Source organism: Nomascus leucogenys, chromosome 9 (genome assembly GCF_006542625.1).
Source record: "Nomascus leucogenys isolate Asia chromosome 9, Asia_NLE_v1, whole genome shotgun sequence".
In the NCBI taxonomy this organism is placed as follows: domain Eukaryota; kingdom Metazoa; phylum Chordata; class Mammalia; order Primates; family Hylobatidae; genus Nomascus; species Nomascus leucogenys.
In genome coordinates, this window is record NC_044389.1 from 61198301 (window position 1) to 61221445 (window position 23145).

Below are 23145 nucleotides of genomic sequence, written 5' to 3' on the forward strand. Positions count from 1 at the left end.
CCGTGCTCCAGCCTGAGCAACACAGTGAGACCCTGTCTCAAAAAAAAAAAAAAAAAAAAAGTCTGTCTTTATTTTTAGGTAAAGGAGTTTGTTTTATCTTTCTCTAGTATGTGGAATTTGCAGCAGTTAGAGAATATTATTAAGGATCTACTTAAATGAAGTTCTAGTGTGCCAGTATGGCCATCAACAAAACACAGACATAAGGAAGTCATGGTAGATGCTATAAAGCTCAGTGTGATGGCCCTTCAAACTCACCTCTCAGCATTTATCTCCGTCAAGTTTACTTATGGGTCCAGAATACATATAGTTGTAGCTGCTCTAGGAACTGGGCTTGAGGGATTGAAGAGCCAAAATGTGCGAAGAATAGGGAAATAGGTATGTTCATATGTTACGAAAAGCAAGAAAGTGGAATATTCTCCTGGGGAACCAAGTCTAGCTAAATATCTAGATCTCAGTATCATGTTATTCATGATTCAAGGAAGGACACTAGATGATTGTTTTTCATCTGATGTTTTTATATCTTTGGTCCAAAAATGAAAGGATCATGGATAACAACATAGACTTGAAACAGCAGTGGCTGCAAAATTGTATCAATAGCCCAGTTCACCTCTTCTTGATGGTATTATCACATCAGGGATAAATTGGAGTTTAATGATTTGAAAATGATCCTAAGTTAATTTGATCTCATGGGTGAGCAAAATATATAGATTTTGTTTTAATTAAAGCTAAAACAGGCTGGGTTCAGTGGCTTATGCCTGTAATCCCAGCAATTTGGGAGGCCGAAATGCGTGCATCACCCGAGGTCAGGAGTTCGAGACCAGCCTGGCAAACATGGTGAAACTGCGTCTCTACTGAAAATACAAAAATTAGCCGGGCATAGTGGTGGACACCTGTAATCCCAGCTACTCGGGAGGCTGAGGCAGGAGACTCGCTTGAACCCGGGAGGCAGAGGTTGCAGTGAGCTGAGATCGTGCCACTGCACTCCAGCCTGGGCAACAGAGTGAGACTCTGTCTAAAAAAAAAGCTAAAACAGGTGATCTCTGTAAATTTAGGACAGAGGGCTACATCCAGTCTTACAACTTACTGGTTTAGATGTTTCTCAGTCCTTACACTCAGAAACTTTGTTTCTTCTTTTTGTTTGGGCTAATAAAGCTACTCCAGTGAAAGGCCAAAGGTAGATATTGCCAAGTCTTCCTAATCTGGTGAGTTCCCATGGTTCCCCAAGTGTTGCTTGTGTGTTTTCCCACAATCAAGTGAGTAAATAAGGAGAACACTTAATTTTATTTATTATATGAGAAACTTTTATTATTTTAAGTCTTTAAAATGGAATTTTAGAAACTAATTTTAACTTATTTTCATTCCTTTAAATTTCTGCGACATTGCAATATGCTCTTGAGCCTCTCTGAGATTTTCTCATGCAAGTTAATTTGGTCTTTTCCATTTGTGGATTTTGACATCATCTTTGACTTTTCCTCTTTCAGAATAGGAGGGGTCACTCTTTCCCATGTATAGAATCACAGCTGTAGAATTCTCACTTGAGAATTCTAAAAACTAACTATCATCTAATTTCCCACTATGTAACTATTATAATGATGTCCTAGACATTCCTTTAACAGAGATTGTAATTTCCAGGAGGCCAGGAGGGTGCTAGGGTAGTTTTAAAAGAAAGCCATTTGGATTAAAGAAAGCAGTGTGTTGAGAAAAGTCCTAGATGGTTCTACTTCAAATGATATGTTTTTAAAAACTGAAATAATATTTTCTTTGGCTTCTGGCCTCAATTTTTTTGAGTGAGTTTTTTTTTTTCTGTTGTGGTTCGTTAGCTTTTGTCTTTATGAAAGAACATTTTATCTGCTTCCTCAAGTTGGTGGGAGGTAACCTGACAATCCTAGGAAAAAGATATTAAATTTTACTATAATATATTAGCCTTGTCACATGAATTAGCCAGGTGGTTGCCTTACTCACCTAGACCATAATCTTGGCAGGCTTTATAACCTGAGTTGGGGTGGGGCTCTGTCAAGATTTGGATGAGAAAACTGAAGAAAATTACTGGGAGGGACTAGAAACAGCACGAGTGAGCTCACAATGAAAAAGCAGCCTCCTCTGAGTCAGTGTACCACAACATGGCCTGGAGTGAAGTGTGTCCTCCCAAAGGCAAGTCCAAAAATTTCATACCTCTTATTAGTCTCTCTTGGGATATAATGTAAGTCAGGATAGCAGAGAAATTAGAGATTTAGAAGCTAGCAGCTCTCACCAGTTGTCTCTCAAGTCTTGAAGTGGCTTGATAAACCTCTAGAACCCAGAGGTGTGAAGTAACCTTAGTTGTTGAGTTACTATGACTGACCACACCTCTGACGAATCCGTTCACCATGGAACAGTTTGGTGCTTTGCTAGAACACTTAGAGTTTCTCAAAAAGCATAGGAATAACAATCAGGTGTCTAGTCCACTGGATTGTCCTTTCTTTCCCTATTAACTGACTCTTCTTCCCTTCAACTCCACAGGCCCCCTATGTGCTGAAAAATGAGGTTCTCCACATTAGCAGAGGAGAGAGGGCAACCATCACCACCCAGCTGCTTGACATCCGAGATGATGACAACCCACAGGATGTGGTCGTTGAAGTAATCGATCCTCCACTTCATGGCCAATTGCTTCAAACACTTCAGTCCCCAGCAGCCCCTATCTATCAATTCCAGCTGGATGAACTCTCTAGAGGCCTTCTCCACTATGCTCATGATGGTTCAGACAGCACATCCGATGTTGCAGTCTTGCAGGCCAATGATGGACACTCCTTCCGTAATATACTGTTCCAAGTGAAGACCGTGCCTCAGGTAGGTGTCATTCCTAGAGTTACAGTTTCCTTGCACCTAGATGTGAACTTCTACTGTTTGTATGATTTTATGATACTCACAAAGTTAAGATATGGGTAGTCATTCATTTATTCAGATATAACCTATTATATAGAGGGCACTATATATCTTGTTAGGAGCACCCTTCATCTGAAAGACCTGTCCCCATGTTCTCTACAAATTGGGACACTTTTGAACCTTTTTTGTGGAGGTACTGCCATAAGAATGTGTTATTATCCACTAATCCTTTTGTCTCCTGCCTGAGCATAACCATAAGAATCAAGATATTCCTCTTTTTATCTGCCCCTCAAAAACAGCTCATGAGGCCAGGTGCGGTGGCTCATGCCTGTAATCCCAGCACTTTGGGAGGCCGAGGCAGGTGGATCACGAGGTCAGGAGATCAAAACCATCCTGGCTAACATGGTGAAACCCCATCCCTACTAAAAATACAAAAAATTAGCCGGGTGTGGTGGTGGGCACCTGTAGTCCCAGCTACTCGGGAGGCTGAGGCAGGAGAATGGTGTGAACTCAGAGGGCGGAGCTTACAGTGAGCCGAGATTGTGCCACTGCACTCCAGCCTGGGTGACAGAGAGAGACTCCGTCTCAAAAAAAAAAAAAAAGAAAACATAGTCATATAATCTGAATGAATCAAAAAAGATGAGTTCATCCATTCTGTTAGCTCAGCTAAAGTAGGATGAGCAAACTCTTTTGGTAATCCTAGGGATCTTTGCCCTAGGGAATAGAAGCCAATAAAGAGCACTGGGCCAGGTGCAGTGGCTCAGGCCTGTAATCTCAGCACTTTGGGAGGTTGAGGTAAGGGGATCACTTGAGCTCAGGAGTTTGAGACCAGCCTGAACAACATAGAGAAATCTTGTCTCTACTAAAGTTTTTTTTTTTTTTTTTAAAGTAGCCAGGTGTGATGGCATGCACCTCTAGTCTCAGCTACTCAGGAGGCTGAGGTGCGAGGATCATTTTAACCCAGAAGTTCGAGGTTGCAGTGAGCTGTGATCACACTACTGCACTCCAGCATGGATGACAGAGCAAGGCCCTATCTCTAAATAAATAAATAAATAAATAAATAAATAGATAAATAAATAAATAAATAACATTTTTGCTCAGCCTGAGTCATTGGCATGCCACCTTTTTATGTTTTCGCCATATCCACAAGCACCTGTACTATTACTTAATATTTTTCTTTGTATCAACTTACTTTTTATTGTAGCCTCATCCTAATAAATAATACTTATGAAATCATGGGCTTAATGTAGAATTATACTTTTTTCTAAAATATGAAAATTAATACATAAACCATTCTACGACATTTTGTCCATATACTACTGAAAATGTTCTTGGATACTGCAAATGAGATGGCTTTCACACTTTAGAAAATACTGGGCTGAGCCATTGCTAGACCAAAGGGACCCGAAAAACATTTTCAAAACTAGATGATATTTCACTGGATGCCCTTTTCTCAGTTGCATCAAGAATGGCTCTTTCTCATGGTAGTAGATTGGGAAACATAATTCTTTTTTTTTAATTTTATTATTATACTTTAAGTTTTAGGGTACATGCGCACAATTTGCAGGTCTGTTACATATGTATACATGTGCCATGTTGGTGTGCTGCACCCACCAACTCGTCATTTAGCATTAGGTATATCTCCTCATGCTATCCCTTCCCCCTCCCCCACCCCACAAGAGTACCCGGTGTGTGATGGGGAAACATAATTCTTAAACAACCTTTTATTTCAAATATCACTGCCTACTGAGGTGTCATTAATGACTAGCTAGAGAGACTGATTTGTTGAGGACAGTTTAAAACCACTTGTCACTTTCTCATCAGTGATCACTCAAAATTTGCGATTGATCCGATTGATCCTCATGAAGGTGAACAGCTGAATCTAATATGATCTGCTAGGTAATTTCTCAGTTTCCTGTCTCGTTATTTGCAGTTGCTGAAAGCAGTGAAGGTGGCATAAGAGAGATGGGAGCGAGTGAAAGCTGATGATGAGATGGAGTTGGCAGATAGCCACCTTACAGCTCATCCTAATTATCACTCTTGCGATGGCCCTGGGAGATGAGGTTTAGTTCTGGACAGATGAAGTCTAGACAGAGAGAAGTTTTTGTTTCTTCCTTCTTGGTTTCTTTCCAAAGGTTGTTAGAGGATTTCAGTGCCACCCTAGCAGCTGCCTTTCCTATTGTGGCTTCCATCTCCATGTTTGGAGCTCAGTTCTGTGTGTTGCACAACCATTTTGTGTGGAATGGCCCAAGATGGAAGGGCATTTCTAGGGTTTTAGCTGCTTTGACTACCAGAACAAAACCAAGAAAAATGGAAATTTAATTTATAAATAAAGCACAAGGCACAGAGTTTTGGAATCCTTGTGACTTGTGAGTCATGTAGGTATTTTCTGTGTCTGTCTGTGATACCTGAAAAGTGAATTTAAGTTGTGCCCTGGGCCCCTTTTCATCCCTCTCTCCTGTATTGCTGTGATTACCTGCCCATGGATTGGGATAATGAAACCCATGACCAGAGCCTCAGCATCAGGACATGTACTAATAATACATTTGACTGCAATATTGGCAATATTATACAAATGTGTACTATTTTTCCTTTTAGGAATTCAAAATATTTTTTCCTTATATCTCTTTTACTGATCTTTACAATGTCTTGGGGAAGAAGGTTAGAGCAGAGGCTATGGGACCTTAATTTTTCTAATGGAAATTCTATTATGGGTGGAAGTTTTTTGTTTTGTTTTTGATATTAGACACTAAAGCTTGATGGGAATTATTCCATTTGATCTTCACGATCACTCTGTGATGTTTGTACAGGTATTATCTCTAATTTTCCAAAAGAGGAAACTGAAGCACAAAGAGGTTGAAAAACATTCATTTTCATAAAGGTACTTAGTGCTGGAGCTATGATTTCATCTCAAGTGTGTCTGCCTCCTACACTTAACCATGAGACTCTTTTCATTCTAGCTAGTATTTTTCAGTGTGTTGGTCATATATATTCTTATCCCCTTGATGGATAGAATAAAGACAGTAATTTAGTCATTTTCTCAATGTTCTATCCAAGCTGGGCCCCAAGCCTTCTGTAATCTTTCCTCTGAACTCACTGCGTCTTGTTACAAGTGAGAGCGTTTATAATCATTAAGTCTTCTGGGCCCAAGAAGAAAATAATGCCTCAACTCTTATGGCTTCTTGTAGATGCATTGTCAGACATGACTGATTCATTCTAAGAGCCATTAGTGAAGATGGGCATGTAAGTTCTTACCCCGTGGCTACCTAGTTATTAAACCTGGAGTGAGCTGATAATTTAAATGGAATGGCCAAGTGGCTTGTGTTTAATTCCTAGTGAATAAATGTACGAATTAATCCTAGTATCATTCAACAGAAAACACAACCTGTCAAGGTGACTAGGGAGGGATAGAAAAAGGAAGCTCTGTGTGAACAGGGACTATTCTAGTCTTACTCCCCTGAGCAGAGCACGTTGTAGGAGTTCAGTACATTTTTTGTGTTTTTTTTGGATGGATGCAATGGCTTGAGTGAGGCTGGTGCCTGTGTTCCTGCCTTCCAATTCATCTCTTGCATCAGATGAGAAGCCCTTGGGGCACCTCTGCGAGAGCCCACCTGAGAATGGGTAGAGGAGCTGTCAGTTCAACCCTTGTTTTCCAAGTTCCACATCACTTACCCCAAACTTAAGTTTTTATCTTTGGCCTGATAGTGAATAAACTTGACTGCCACCTCTAGCCTTATACTGAGTTGCTGAGGAGAAAATATAACCAGGACTGATGTTGAAACATGTTCTGTTGGGGGAAGGAGGCAAAAGAATTAAAACAGATTAAAAAGTAATAAAGAATACGTTGCTGAACAGGCTTTCATTAATTGGGGGGATTACTAAACCCAAGCCTGCTGCAGATGTGATTCTAAAGCAATTTGACATTTAATAAGGGCTAAAATGTGGACAGGGGAAAGTCGTACTTACTGGTGGGCTTCTGTCTACTGCTGGGGTTTCAAGGAATTGTCTTCTTTGTCATGAATTAAGATACCTCTGGAAATCATGCCTTTTTTTTCCACTCTGGCAATACATCTGATGATCTTTCCGAACTTCTTTGTTGTTCTTTGAGCAGTATTTTCTGCAACTGGGTAATGCTTTAATGTCAAAAGTCCCCAAGTGTCATGCTAGGAACTGGATGGAAAATTCTATTGCTGAGAGTCCTCTCTGGCTGTTTATTTGTGGTAAGGCCTGTGTACAGATAAATAGCCCTGTGGTGTTTTCCCTCAATTTCATTAATGCCTACCTCTCATTGTTTGTCTTTCAGGGACACAGTTGGTTTGATAATCGTGACATTTGTGAGAATTACAAATATCAATGGCATAAAAATGTCTATTTCTTATGAGTAAGAGCCTATATCATAAATAACTAAATTCTTGCCATATATGAGGGTTTCACCTTTTGGGCGGGGGGGTTGATTAGCTTGTTCAATTCAGTGTCTCATAAGGTGCATAATCAGAAAATGTTTCCTTAAATATACATATACTGGTTGAAATCTACATGGAACAAAGGTTCTATATTCTTGATCTGAAAGCAAGCTTCTGGGGCTCATACACACGTTGACAAACACAGAAACAGTCCAATTATCTTTCCCGCTTTCTTTATGCTGGTAAATTTCACCACACCACCCCACATGATCTTTTCCACAGTGTCCTATGAGATTAAATTTTAATGGCTATGGTATAAATGAGCTGTTGCAAATTAAGGTATATTTTTACAGAACAGGTAAAATTATAAGGTCACTGTTACGTTCAACGTTAGTCATTTTCTATTTAGTGAGGTTTAAAACTTTTATCTTGAATATTTTGGCCTGGGGTTAGAGTACATTATCATTTCAGCTAAGGCTTCTTCATTTATGACTCAACCTTTAATTTTGGGGGGAAGTTTTCATTGTGTTTGTGAGATTTTTTTTCTCCAAAAGATGGAGGCTTATGACGTTATTTCTAGTTTGTAACGTTAATATTTTTATTTGTAATATGATATGGAATGGCTAAGCTTTATTACCATTTCTGCATGCCTATTGTTCTATGAAATGAATTAGAAGAACTATTTAATTTAAAGTGCTGTTTTAATCATGCCCCCACTTTTACTTTTTGGGATTTTATTGCCTGCTAATGTGGTCCTCTGGAGGATCTATAAAACATTACTGGGCAGATTCTTCAGTTGGTAATATAAGTAATTTCTTGAACTGGCAGGGATATATACATTATGTACAGAAAAAAACACATGAGGAGATAAAAAAAATTCAGAATGTCAGAACCATTGGGGAAATTAGGTTAAAATTTGGCTTTTTGGACACCTTAAATATAGAAAAGATGATATATACCCTTCTATCCATCTCTTCTTGAATCTTCCCTGGACCCTCTCCAAAAGAAAACAATAAGAAACAAACATGTTCATCATGATGAGTGGGAAGATCCATGCTTCTTCCTTTTTTTTTTTTTTAAACCCTACTTTATTGAGGAATGATTGACGTGTAAAAAGCTCTACATATTTAATGTATACAACTTGAGTTTGAGGATAACTATATAGACATGGAAGCATCACCACTATCCAGGTCTTTGACATATTCCTAACCTCATAAAGTTTTCTCCTGCTTTGTTTACTAATTTTATGTATTTATTTACTTATTTTTTGTGGTAACATAAGCTCTACTATCTTAGCACATTTTAAATATACTATATGGTATTGATAGTCATAGGCACTATGCTATATAGTAGGTCTTCAGGACTTACTTATCCTTTGTGTATCTACTGCAGGTTTTTCTTCGTAATTACCATAGGGGTTACATAAAATATCTTATAATAGTCTATTTTAACTGAAACTTTGTACGTTTTGACCATCTGTCTCCCCATTTCCCCTTTCTCCCAGCCCCTTGCAACTGCCATTCTACTATCTGCTTTTATGAGTTTGGCAATTTCAGATTCCACATATAAGCAAGATCATGTAGTTACTGTCTTTCTGTGTCTGGCTTATTTTGCCTGGCGTAATGTCTTCCAGTTTCTTCCATATTGTTGCAAATAGCAGGATTTCCTTCACTTTTAAGGCTGAATAATATTCCACTATATATTCATTTATCCATTGATTGACACTTAGGTCGATCCTGTATCTTGTCTATTGTGAATAATACTACAATGAACGTGGAAGTGCAGATATCTCTTCAACATACTGATTTCATTTACTTTGGATGTATATCCAGAGGTGTGATTGCAGATCATATGATAGTTTGTTTTTAAGTTGTTGAGGAGACTGCATAGTAGCTGTACCAATTTACTTTCCTCCCACCAATGTATCAGGATTCCCTTTTCTCCAAATCCTCTCTAACATTTACCTTTTTTTTTAGCCATCCTGACAAGTATGAGGTAGTTTTGCTTTGCCTTTTTCTCATGATTATGTATGCTTTTCATATACCTGTTAGGCATTTATATGCCTTCTTTGGAGAAATGCCTATTTAGGTTTTTTCCCCATTTTTAAATTATTTGAATTTTTTTGCTTTTGAGTTGTAGGAGTTTCTTATATATTTTGATTATTAACCTCTTATGAGATACTGGTTTTGCAATTATTTTCTCCCATTCCATAGGTTGCCTTTTCATTGTGTTGATTGTTTCCCTTGCTCTGCAGATGCTTTTTAGTTTGACATAATCCTGCTTGTTTATTTTTTGCTTTTATTTCCCATGACTTCAGTGCCATATACAAAAAATAGTTGCCAAGACCTATATCAAGGAGATTTTCCCCTATGTTTTCTTCTAGGTCTTTCACAGTTTCAGGTCTTCTGTTTAAGTCTTTAACCCATTTTGAGTTGATTTTTGTGTATGATGTAATTTCATTCCTTTGCATGGGATATCCAATTATCCCAACACTATTTATTGAAGAGACTATTCTTTTCTCCTTTCTTTATTTCATATTCTTTGCACTCTTGTTGAAGAATAGTTGGTCATAAATGTGTGGATTTATTTCTGGGCTCCTTATTCTGTTCCACTGGTCTATGTATTTGTTCTTATTCCAGTACTATAATGTTTTAATTACTATAACTTTGTAATGTAATTTGGAATTAGAATGTGTGAGGCCACCAGCTTTGTTCTTGCTCAAGATTGCTTTGGCTATTTGGGGATTTTTGTGGTTCCATATGAATTTTAGGATTTATTTTTCTGTTTCTGTATAAAATGCTATTGGAATTTTGACAGAGATGGCATGAAATCTGTGGATTGCTTTGGGTAGTATGGACATTTTAATAATATTAATTCTTCCAATTTATAAACTTGGGATATCTTTGCATTTATTTGTGTCTTATTCAATTTCTTTCACCAATATTTTATAGCTTTCAACGGCATATCTTTCACCTTCTTGGTTAAATTTATTTCTAACTATTTTATTCTTTTGATGCTATTATAAATAAGATTGCTTTCTTTAATTTGTTTTTCAAAGAGTTTATTGCTAGTATATGGAAACACATATTGCATGTCGGTTTTATTTTACTGAATTTGTTTATTAGTCCTAACAGTCTTTTGGTGGAATCTTTAGGGTTTTCTACATATAAGATCATGGTGTCTGTAAATACAGACAATTTAACTTCTTCCTTTCAAATTTGGATACATTTTGTTTCTTTCTCTTGCCTAATTGCTCTGGCTGGGATGGCCAAAGAAGATACTTGATAGGATTTCAGTGTTCTTAAATTATTAAGACATCTTTTGTGGTTTAACATTTGTTCTAACCTGGAGAATGTTCTATATGTGCTTGAGAAGAATATGAATTCTGCTGCTGTTATATGTAATATTCTATATATGTCTGTTAGGTCCATTTGTTCCATAGTGTTATTCAAGTCCTCGGTTTCTTCATTGATTTTCTATCTGGATGATCTATTGTTGGAAGTCGGATATTGAAGTCCCCTACCATTATTGCATTGCTTTTTATTTCTCCCTTCAGTTCTGTTAACATTTGCTTGATGTATCTAGGTGTGCTAATGTTATGTGCATATATATTTACAATTATTATATCTGCTAGATGGATTAACCTCTTTAACATTATATAATATCTTCTTTGTCTCTTGTGATGTTTTTTGACTTCAAAGCTATTTTGCCTGATATAAATATAGGCATCTCTGTTCTCTTTTGGTTTTTATTTGCAATGGTATGTATTTTTCCATCCTTTCACTTTCAGCCTATATGTCTCCCTAAAGCTAAAGTGAATCTCTTTATAGGCAGTTTATAGTTGGATCATGCTTTCTGTCCATTCAGCCACTCTATGTTTTTTGATTGGAGAATTTAATCCGTTTACATTTAATTGTTGATAGGTAAGGACTTACCTATTGCCATTTCATTGTTTTCTGACTGTTTTGTAGTTCCTCTCTTCCTTTCTGTCTCTCTTGCTGTTTGCCTTTGTGATTTGATGATTTTTTTTTGTAGCGGTATGTTTTTATTTATTTCTCTTTATTTTTTGCGTATCTACTGCAGGTTTGTTCTTCATGATTGCCATAAGGGTTACATAAAATATCTCATAGTAGTCTATTTTAAGATGACTAATTTATCTCCAATTGCATACAAAACTGTTTACTTCTCCCTGACCCTCACCATTTTATGTTACTGGAATCACAATTTATATCTTTTTATATCATGTATTCATTTAAAAAATTTATAGTTATAGTAACTTCTAATACATTTTCTTCTAACTTTTATACTAGAGTTAAAACTGACTTACATATCACCATTACAGTGTTATTCTCCCTTTGATTATATTCTTAGCTTTTCCAGTGAGTTTTATACTTTAATGTGTTTTCATGTTGCTAATTAATGTCCTTTCATTTCAACTTGAAGAATTTCCTTTAGCATTTCTTGTAAGACAGGACTTTAGTGGTAACAAACTCCCTCAGCCTTTGTCTGGGAAGGCTTTCTCTCTCCTTCATTTCTGAATGACAGCTTTGCCTGGTAAATTATTGTTGATTGGCAGTTTTTTCTCTAAGTGTTTTGAATATATCATCTCATTCTGTCAGAAAACGACAAGGTTTCTGCTGAGCAATCCACTGATAGTCTTATAAGATTCCCTTGTATGTGACAAGTCACTTTTCTCTTGTGGCTTTCAAATCACAAATCACAATTCTTTGTGATTAACTTTTGAGAATTTGATTATAATGTGTCTTGGTGATTACTTCTTTATGTTCAGTCTATTTGGAGTTTCTGTGGGCTTCATGGATCTGGATGTTTCTTTCTCTTTACAGATTTGGAAAGTTTTCTGTTATTTCTTTAAATAAGCTTTTTGCCCTTTGCCCTTTCTCTGCTTCATTTGGAATTTCCATAATAGGTTATATTGGTTTATTTGATGGTGTCCCATAAGTTCAGTAAACTTTGTTCATTCTTTTTTATTTTTGTTGTTATTATTCCTCTGACTGGACAGTTTCAAATGATCTGTCTTTTGAGTTCATGGATTCATTCTTCTTTTTGATGGAGTTTGCTGTTGAAGTGTTCTATTAAATTTTTCAGTTCAATCATTGTATTATTCAGCTCTGGAATTTGATTTGTTCTTTTTATGATTTCTGTCTTTTGTCAAACCTTTAATTTTGTTTATGTGTGGTTTTCTTGACTTTGTTTAGTCATCTACTTTTCTTTAAGATTGTTGTGCTTCTTTAAGATGTCCACTGTGCTTCTTTAAGATGTCCACTGTGCTTCTTTAAGATGATTATTTTGAATTATTTGTCAGGCAGTTCATAAATCTTCATTTCTTTGGGGTCAGCCACTGGAGCTTTATTTTGTTCCTTGGGTGGTATCATGTTTTCTTAGTTTCCTTTTTATGTTTCTTGAAGGCTTGCATAGCTGTGTTTGCATTTGAAAAAGTGGTTACCTACTCCAGCCTTTACTGCCTGGGTTCAGGAGAGAAAGACCTTTACTAGTCAACCAAACTAAAGATCTGAAGGCTTTCTCAAACTTTTTCTCTGGATGTGCCTGTTTCACTCCTCTTGTTCCCCCTTCAGGGGAAGTCTTATGATTGTGTGCCTTCTCTTGATCCTGCACCATCAAGCAGGGTGCTGAGAGTCTTTATTTTCCTCATGTCAGTTCCCTGAAGTAATCAAGGTTGCATGCCTTCTACCCAGTTCAGCAGAGTCAGGGGACTGTTGATGTGTGTGTTTGCTGTCTGCATGGGCTCATGTGCACCATCTGAAGAGCCTGAATGTACTCTCTTCAGGGGAGTGTAGGGTGCTGGCTATGGGAGGGGGTGCATGGAGTCATGGGGTACTTGTTAGCTCGTGTGTGTATCTGCAGGTGAGGTATCTTACAGGATTTGTGAGCATGGCTCTTGGTGGAGCCCATTAGCTAGTTAGTATGATCTGCAGCTGTTTTTTGAGATCCACACAATGGTTACTGTAAGCTTCTGCTTCTCTTCCCTGTTCCTTACTGTCCCTAGACAGCTGTGAAGACATATTAATCCCCTCAGTGTTCTGGATGGGGTGAGACAGAAATGGATCTCTTAGGCAGCATCCCACAAGGCTGGGGAAGCTGGGCACTCACTTCAATCTTACTTTCCTCTGTAGGAGAAATTATGGGCTGAAGTGGTCTCTCTTGGCCTTGAGTTGTGTGTACTTGGAGGAGAGTATTAGGGTAAAATGAAACTGTGTTTCTTACCCTCTTCAATGCATCTATTGTTGATTTTTTTTTATTCCACTGGGGTACCGGAAACTTTCAGCTAGACCCCAGGCTCCTATGAAGGTATTGTCATCTGCAGATGGTTGTGAAAATTAGTGTTCTGTGCAGGTTTTAGAGCTGGAACCTCTTATTCTGCCATCTTGCTGATTTCCAAGAATTATACTTCTTTTTCTTAGTGTTATCTGTTTCTCCTTATATACTGCAAAATAATCATTCAGAAATGGAGGCATATGTATTACCCTGTTATAGACATAAATATTCTAGAAGGCTCAGCTGTGAACCTTCAGGAGACCCACTCTAGAACCAATGTGATCTCTACCTTGGACCATGCTTTTCATGCCTTTGTATGTCTGCACAGCTTCTGGGGATCTTTTCAAAGTATAGATTGTGATTCAGAAAGTCTGTGGTGGGACCTGAGATTCTGAACATCTATCTTAATGAGCTTCCAGGGGCTGCTAGTCTCTGCACACTGAGTCACAAGATGTATTGTCTAAAAAGTTACACTCACACAGGAATTATAGAGAATTGTGTTGATAAGTACAGCCAAGATGGAGATATAGTGGGCAAGCCATCTGGGAACATGCATTCATGTCACACTGCCTACTTGCTTAGAATCTGAAAAAACCATGTTGCCTACTCAGTCTAATAAAGTGGTTGTTGGCATATGACTGGTCTCCATAACCAAAATCAAAGTTCAGTAGGCTGCTTCTATTAGAAAGATTTCTAACAATTAAGAAACCTGGGCCGGGCATGGTGGCTTATGCCTGTAATCCCAACACTTTGGGAGGCTGAGGCAGGCAGATCACAAGGTCAGGAGTTCGAGACCAGCCTGGCCAACTTGGTGAAACCCCGTCTTTACTAAAAATACAAAAATTAGCCAGGCGTGGTGGTAGGCGCCTATAATACCAGCTACTCAGGAGGCTGAGTCAGGGGAATTGTTTGAACCTGAGAGGCGGAGGTTGTGGTGAGCCAAGTTCATGCAATTGCACTCCAGCCTGGGCAACAAGAGCAAAATTCTGTCTCGAAAAAACCTGGGCCCAAGTATATTATGGTATACAAGACTGCTGGAGTTAATAGAGCCTTTTCCCTCAGAATTCTGGTGATTATATATAAAATTTTTTTATATGTTTTTGATGTTTTATAAATAATATGCTATGTCAATTGAGAAAGGAGAATATTCTCTGGGAGTTTGCCCCGAGCACCAATCAGGTTAGAAAGTGCCTTTGCTGCTGTTCTCGTGGGCACTGTTTGACTCAGCTTCCTGGTGTATATATGATGACAGTAGCCATCACTGACTCCTGAGAGGTGAGATGCTCAAGGGCCAAGTGAGCAAAAGAATAGATGTTGTTTTCTCTTCAGAGTATTCTTCTCCTGGGAGTGGTGTTTGCTCTGTTCCATTTATTGGCATATTTGAAAGCAATAATAATATAGAAAACCATCCCTTCTAAAATACCGTATGTTAAAATATCAGACTTGTTAATTTTTGAAGTTTGAAAACAGAACACTGGCAGCCTCCCTAGTCTTATTCTGTGGAAAATGTCAATTATGAGGCTTTGGAAGAGGGTGTGTGCCTTGCAAAGCAGGAATGGCAGCACTTTTAATGATATTAGCTTTAGTAATTAAAATGATTGCCTTCTCAGGAGTGCTGAATAGGTGATTCCTTCCAGCCAGCTACTCCTAAGTGTTGTTGCTTCACTTTCAATTGGCCATCAGGTCCTGTCAGTTCTGCTTCTGTGGTGCTTCTAGAATCTATTGCTGTCTATGATGAATTTACCATTGGATTTACCACTGCAATTACCCTCTCATAGGCCCTCATTTTCTCTCCCTTGAGCCACTAAATGGTATCTTTGGCTCTAGATTTATCTCAGTGCTAGTCACTTCCATCTCCGGCCATTGGAGCCTGTCTTTCTGAAACCTAGATCTGATCATCCCATTTTCTTCCCTGGACACTTATGTTGACTTTCCAGTGCCTATGAGTTGAATTGAGACTTTTAGCATAGCTTCTGTCTTCTACTAACCTTCCATAAGACAGTGTCACTTTTTATCTACTCCCCCACCTGGCTCTCTGAGCCCTGCTGGCACCAGACACTTGGGCATTTTATGAAATATACAGTGCATTGTCTCACATCTTTGCTTTCACTTAAGCTGGGCCCTCTGTCTGGAATGTTTCACCATGTCTCTACTTAGAAATCCAATTTTTTTGTTATTCAAAATGAAATTATTTTTCTTAGGAAAATCTTCCTGAGGCTTCCTTCCTCTATTCTCCCAAAGCTCCCTGCTCAAGCTTCTTATAGAGCATTAATCGTGAAGCATCCTAATTATTTATGTGTCTATCTCTCCCACTAGACTGTAAGTTCTGACATTAAGGTTTTGCTTCAGACATCTTGTATATATCAGGCCTTTAGCAATGGAGCTGGCATATAATAGGCACTTAATGAATAATTCTTAAATTTGGGTGGGTGGAGAGGATAGAAAGACAGGTTGATGGATAGATGAAAGAAAGAAATGGAGAGACTTAGTCTTTCTAAATAAGTTGTTGGTTCATGATAAAAGAAAAAGCAGGATATATGCATATGTAAATATATAGATAAATATGCATGTCTACACATAATACGAAGTCTATAGAGTGACTCTGAAGCTGTGGATCTCTCTCTGTCTTATTAGATGATCTTTAACAACAACAGAACTGGATAACTTATGTGTTTAAGAATTGATATATTCTTACTTTGCTTGGAACTAATTCTGCATTTTATTTTTATTTCAGAATGATAGGGGTCTTCAGCTTGTGGCTAATTCGATGGTGTGGGTTCCAGAAGGGGGGATGCTGCAGATCACCAACAGAATCTTACAGGCTGAGGCTCCTGGTGCCAGTGCTGAAGAAATCACCTACAAGATTACACAAGACTACCCCCAATTTGGTAACTATTTTTTCCTTTGTCATGGTTTCATCATTGCATTCAGCAGTCTAGGGTTTGCTACTGTATAGTGCCATGTGGCAAGATTGCAATTCCAATGAACTGAGCTTTCTAATACCTTACAAATCCCCTCTAAAAACAGAATAATCATGATAGCTATCACACTCAACACATTTACTAGGTAGTGTACTAAAGTTTATAAACACGTTATATGTAACACCTAAAACTTAAGTTTTAAAACAACTTCATTTTGCAGGTAAAAATACTGGGTAAAGTAGCTTGCTGCAAGTCACTTAACTAATATATGTCAGTTTAATTTCAAAGGTTGGGCTCTCAAACTCTGCCTTATATGCCTTTTAGAATATCACTAGACTTCTTCTTAATGAGACTTAAAAAAAATTACATGAAAACATTTTTCAGTGTTCTCCAGTGTTACTTCTACTTCCAGCAAAATAGTCAAATATGAAAACCTGAGAAATTTACCATTATCATCACCCAGAAATGCTGGATAAAATATAACAAGAATCATAAGGTGTTCGTAGCTGACTTCCCAAGGATAGAGAGAAATCTCCGGGTGCCAGCAACAAAGAAGGCACTGAAGACCAGTTATTTCATGAGCTTAATAGCATAGCTTCTCCAAAAGGGGTTGTGAATGTCTCAGTAACCCAGGGGCTTGGTACTTAATGTCCATGCAGAGACAGAGCATTGGAATTAAGATGCTGCATAAAGCCAGGACTCTGGAAGGACATGCCTTCAATTAAAGGGACAGAGTAGAAACAAGAAGCTCATCAGCACAGAGACATGGCAGAGAAATCTGCCTCTTGGAGTCAGAGTAGAAAAAAAAAATCCTGGTGAAAATTCAGAACTTTAGGCCTATTTCTCCGGTAAATCTTGGGTTAAATTAGACTATGTGTCTTGTCTAAGAAACCTGAAGCTGAGGTATTTTATGAAAATCAATCTCAGGCCAATGATACGTCTTGGGTTCTTTATTGAAACTAATAGACACTACCACAGAAGGCCCACTCTCTGCTAGGCTACACAGGATACTCAGAAGCAACCACCGAAGCTCAGAATTTAAAATTATGGAATATGGGAGGAAACAGTCTGTAGTACCATAAACAAAACGAGCAAGAATATTAAAACCCCAAGAATTTCAAATAAAGTAACAGTCTTATAAAAACTATAAAATAAGCAGATTTAAAATGATTTAAAGACATAAAAGAAGGAATTGAAACTGTGTAGAGATAACAACATGATACAAAAATAAAGGAACAGGTAGATTTTTTAAAATAACTAAATTGATCATGTGAAAATGAAAATTATAGTCATTAAAAGTAAAAACTCACTTGGCATACTAAATAGCAGAGGAAGAATAATCTGTTTTTCCTCTGGGCTATCAGATTTTTTTAATTATATATTTTCTGTAGGGAGGAAAAAAATTAACTTTTATTTAATTTAAAAATAATTCCAATGTCCACAAAGACATCGAAAAGCCATCTAATCGAGAATTGGTATTATAATTATAAAACAGTCAGTCTAGCTGAGATGTCATTTGTTATAGCTATGTAACCTTGAAAAAGGCAGGTATAAGGTCTTGTGCCATAGGTTTCTCTGAGAAGTTAGGCTAAATCATTAAAACAACATGGCACATGGATACATATGTAACAAACCTGCACATTGTGCACATGTACCCTAAAATCTCAAGTATAATAAAAAAAAATTTTTTTAAAACATTTAGACTAAAAAGTTGCAAAAATAGTACAAAAGCTCTTGAATACCCTTATCCTCCCCTAATGTTAACATCTTATAACTATAGAACAATTATTGAAACTAGGAAATTAACACTGATATGATACTATTAATCAATTCGTAGGCCTTATTCAAATTTTGCCAGTTTTCCCATCAATGCCCTTTCTATGACCCAATCCAGCATCTCAAATTACACCTATTTGCCATGTCTCCTTGGTCTCCTCCAATCTGTGACACACGCTTCCTCCGTCCTTGTCTTTTATGGCACTGACTCCTTTGAAGAGTGCTGGTCAGATATTTGTAGACTATCACTCAATTTGTGTTAGTCTGAGGATGATTTCTCATGATTGGGTTAAGGTTGTGCTTTTCCCCCTTTCTCAGTGCATCATCAGGAGGTACATAATCTCACTACATCTTATGACAGGTGATGTTAACTTTGATCACTTGGTTAAAGAGGCATCTACCAGATTTTTCCACTCTAAAGTTACTATTTTTCCATTTGTAATTAGTAAGTTTCCTGTTCTCATCGTACTTTCAACTACTGATTTTAAGCTAGATATTTTTAAAGTCCTTTTCATCTCTAAAAATCTATGACTCTTTTGATGTATTAAATTCTCTACCTTTATCTTCATCAGTAAAAGACAAAAAATTAAGCCCCCAAATTTCCTAGAAACAACCCAATATTCCATTAAGTCTTAAACAAAACAATGCTGAATTAAATGTTTTTTAAGCAGATAAAAGTTTGCCATTTCAGTTTGATAAATATCACATAGGCTTTATTGTGATGCTTTCCTGCTGTAACTCTTTTAATTAACTTCTTCCTATGAACATGATCTTTCCGTGTATCCAGAGCCCCCATTAGTAATAATCTAATCATGTTACCTAGAAACCATTCAAGAGTGAAATTGGTGGTGGGAACTAGAAGTCCACTTAATACAAATCTGCTTGCATCTATCAGTCCCAATTACGTAAATTTGTGAAGACTTTACCTTGTACTCCCTTATCACTTAAGAAAGTTCAGAATGGACTTTGGGCTTTTTGTGAAGAGCTGATGCCTTGAAACAGAACCAAATGTAAATTGCTTGTATAGTATGTGCATGAAGGACCTGAGTTTAACCACTTGCAGACTCGCCACCGTTTTCAGATACAAATGTTCCTCAACTTACACCCTGTTAAACTCATCATAAGTTGAAAATATCGTTAATTGAAAATACATTTAATACACCTAAACTACCGAACATCATAGCTTAGCCTAGCCTACCTTAAATGTGCCCAGAATATTTACATTAGCCTAGAGTTAGGTAAATCATCTAACATAAAGCATGTTTTATAATTGTTAAATATCTCATGTAACTTATTAACTACTGTACTGAAAGTGAAAAACAATGGTTTTGCACCACTGTAACTTCAAAAAATTATAAGTCCAACCACTGGAACTCAAGGAGTATCTGTATAAATTTAGACAACTTGATTAATACTTGTATCCATAGCTACTTACTTAGATTTGAAAGTAGATATGATGAGATGGTTTTAATGAAGTAACTTGAGAATCATTTGAAGGAGAATCTGATTTAACCTAATGCATTGGCAATTCCAAATTATTTATCATAATGTAAGATATGTTAATATGGATGATCTCAATCTCAAAATAATTCATGGAATTCAAATGATATTCCAATTCTTAATACCTACTAAATCTTCCCTTCAAAATTATTGGTTAAAATATAGACTTCAGCATAAAGGAAATCCCCAACAGAGACCATTTTCTTTTTTTAAAACTTGGGTTTTCATGTTTAAAATATTATCTTTTTGTAGTCATATTATGATTAAAGCATAGGTGAGGTACTACAAAAAAAAAAAAAAGGTTAGCTCTCACCCCTCTGCAGAGAATCCCACAATAGGTTGATATTTCTCCTTGTCCACTCATGGACTTGTCACAAAGTCACCTGTATTCAGCATGTCCGGTACTGAACCCTTCATCTTCCCTCCAACCCCCTCCTCCCTCTGTATGATTGATGGCTAGTAGTGGCATCCAGTCATCCATCCCAATAGGTGATTCTCATTGATGCCTTCCTCTGTCATCCTTCACAGGAACATTTGTCAAGTTCCACTGCTCCCACTTCCTCAGTTACTCTTGCATCTGTGTTTCTTTACAGTCCCACCTCTGTTGTCTTAGTTCAGGTTCCCATCTCTCCTCTGGATTTGTCAGTAGTCTTATAATTGGTCAAACCATCTATATAAATGTTAGCTACCGTTGTTACCACTGTTATAGAATGAAGTCCAGCCCCTTTAACAAGACTTTCAACTCTTATAGGCTTTCTATATTCTGACCACATGTTGTGTGTTCTAAATCAATTCATGTCATTCACCTACTGGAAAACCCACAGTGACTCCCAGTTGCTTATGGGGCTAATCTTTGGGGTAGGAGCTGCATGTTGCCTAGCTTTGAATCCCTCCATTCCTGAAGGGCCTACCACAGTCATTAGTACCTAATGGGTACTCAATGACTATTTATTGAGTTAAAATTAATGGGATTAGCAAATATCTTATGATTCCTGTTAATCCGTATGACATGAAAGTGATTTTTTACATAAAAATTTAGGTTTGTTTCATTAGGGCTTATTAGGAAAATTCTGCTTTGCTTTTTTATCATAAAAGCAGAATAACTAGGAAATCAGCATTTGAATGTTTCCTACTCTCCACATTTTCATTGTGGAAATTTTCTTTCACAATATTTTGCAACTGTACTCACATTCGTAAACAGTCCACATCCTAGAAATCTATGTTTATTGACAGCATCTTAGGAATGGAAGTTGAACCAGGGAGAGAAAGGTAATGAAATTTTTTCTACTTGAGTACAAATAAGTTATATAAGAAAGAAAACTACAGTGAGTTGATTCTACATATGATTATATAAAGAGTAGTGTAGTCATGTTTCTCTCTTATTTTGGTATTTCATTACCGTCCAGAATATTATGCTCGTTCTAAACTTGAATTTAGTGCATATAAATATTAGAATGAGTGTCTGCATTGAGTAAGAAAACAAATTTCTCTAGGGTAATCAAATGTGCCATCAATTGCCCAATATGTCTATTGTCTAGTGTATTAAGATTCGAGTATTCTCCTGTAGAATATTTTAAAAATTGACACTCTATCTGTCTGTCTCTCTTTCTGTCTCCCTCTTCCTCACCCTCTCCCTCCCACTATCAGAGTGCTAGGGTGGCTTCTTTCAGATTTATTGTTAGATGCATTTTCATGAGCATATAGCTTCTTCTTGCAGCAGTTCATCCATTCTTCTGTTTGGTCTTCAATTGAAGGCATAGTCTCCTGTGAAATTTTAATTGTTTCTATAACACCTCTGATTTTCAGTCTCACTTTAAGAAGATAATAGGTGAAGGTGAAGGTGCTTTAGGTGAAGAACAAGCAGTACAAACAGATTGCTGGTGATGGTGGATTTTAGATTTAGATTTCCTTGCCTCAGTTCCAGTAAGGTTTAAAGAATGAAGGAGGAGAAAACATGATAAGTTATTTAGCAGTGTAAATACTGGTACATGTTCACAAAATAATGATGATTGGTAACAGAGCTTCATGACCAGCTTCATGATCAGATTCAAATCCCAGCTCATCAACTTAACATTTGTGTAACTTCCAACGTTATTAAACTCTGAACCTAAAGACCTTCATCTGTAAAATGAAGACAATAATGGCATCATTCAGAATAATTAAATAGAATTAATGAGAAGTGTATTAGTCCATTTTCACACTGCTGATAAAGACATACCTAAGACTGGGAAGAGAAAGAGGTTTAATTGGACTCACAGTTCCACATGGCTGGGGAGGCCTCAGAATCATGGCAGGAGGAGAAAGGCACTTCTTACATGGTGGCAGCAAGAGAAAATGAGGAAAAGGCAAAAGCGGAAACCCCTGATAAACCCATCAGATCTCTTGAGACTTATTTATTATCAGGAGAATAGCATGGGAAAGACTGGCCCCCGTGATTCAATTACCTCCCCCTGGGTCCCTCCTACAATATGTGGGAATTCTGGGAGATACAATTCAAGTTAAGATTTGGGTAGGGACACAGCCAAACTATGTCAAGAAAGATGACCAACATTATTTTTAAGCACCTGTAAAGCATATACTATTATTTTCTTTTTACGAATGAGGAACAAAGGCTTATGGAGCTTAAGGAAGCTCACTCAGCTGGAAGCAATGGAGCTGGGTTTGACTCACCACATAGGATATAGTGGGGTGCCTGCCATGTCTTCCACTGTTAGCTATTACAAGTTGAGCATCCCTAATCCAAAAATCTGAAATCTGAAATGCTCCAAAATCCATAACTTTGAAAGCACTGACATGATGCCACAAGTGGAAAATTCTACCCCTGACCTCATGTGAAAGGTTACAGCCAAAACTTGTTTCATGCACAAAATTTATTTTTAAACATTATATAAAATTACCTTCAGGCTATGTGTGTAAGGTGTATATAAAACATAAATGAGTTTCATGTTTAGACTTGGGTTCTGAATCCAATATGCCTCATTGTGTATATGCAAATATTCAAAAATCAGAAATCTGAAACACTTCTGGTCCTAAGAATTTCAGAGAAGAGAAATTGAACCTGTATTACTATCATTGAACAGAATTCTCTCATGAAAATTTTCCACTGAATTGTTTCTAATTTCCCATTGTGTTTTCAGCAAAAACTTCCTGGCTGGAAAACATTTTCTGTTACATAGAAAGTTGTGCATAGAAATGAATCCATTCAATGCCCAGTATTTGAGTATTTGCCTATAGTATTTGCTACTATCTGGCTCTCCTTATGTAATTTTTAATAGATAATAAGTCAGTAACTTCATACATGAATTGTCCTTGAATGACTTTTAGTTCTTTTAGCAGAAAGCCTGAGAATTCTGTTTCTAAAGGTGGATTCAGTACTGTCCATTGAATTA

The 23145-nt window shown here is 37.2% G+C and overlaps 1 protein-coding gene across 1 annotated transcript in view; it reads left to right on the forward strand.

Annotated features, from left to right (window-relative positions):
• Window positions 1–23145, forward strand: part of FRAS1 (Fraser extracellular matrix complex subunit 1) — a 458426-nt gene that overhangs the window by 299641 nt on the left and 135640 nt on the right. The window contains exons 29-30 of the mRNA XM_030819038.1: window positions 2500–2826; window positions 16294–16447. Coding sequence (XP_030674898.1) covers window positions 2500–2826; window positions 16294–16447 — 481 coding nt within the window. The remainder of the gene's footprint in view (window positions 1–2499; window positions 2827–16293; window positions 16448–23145) is intronic.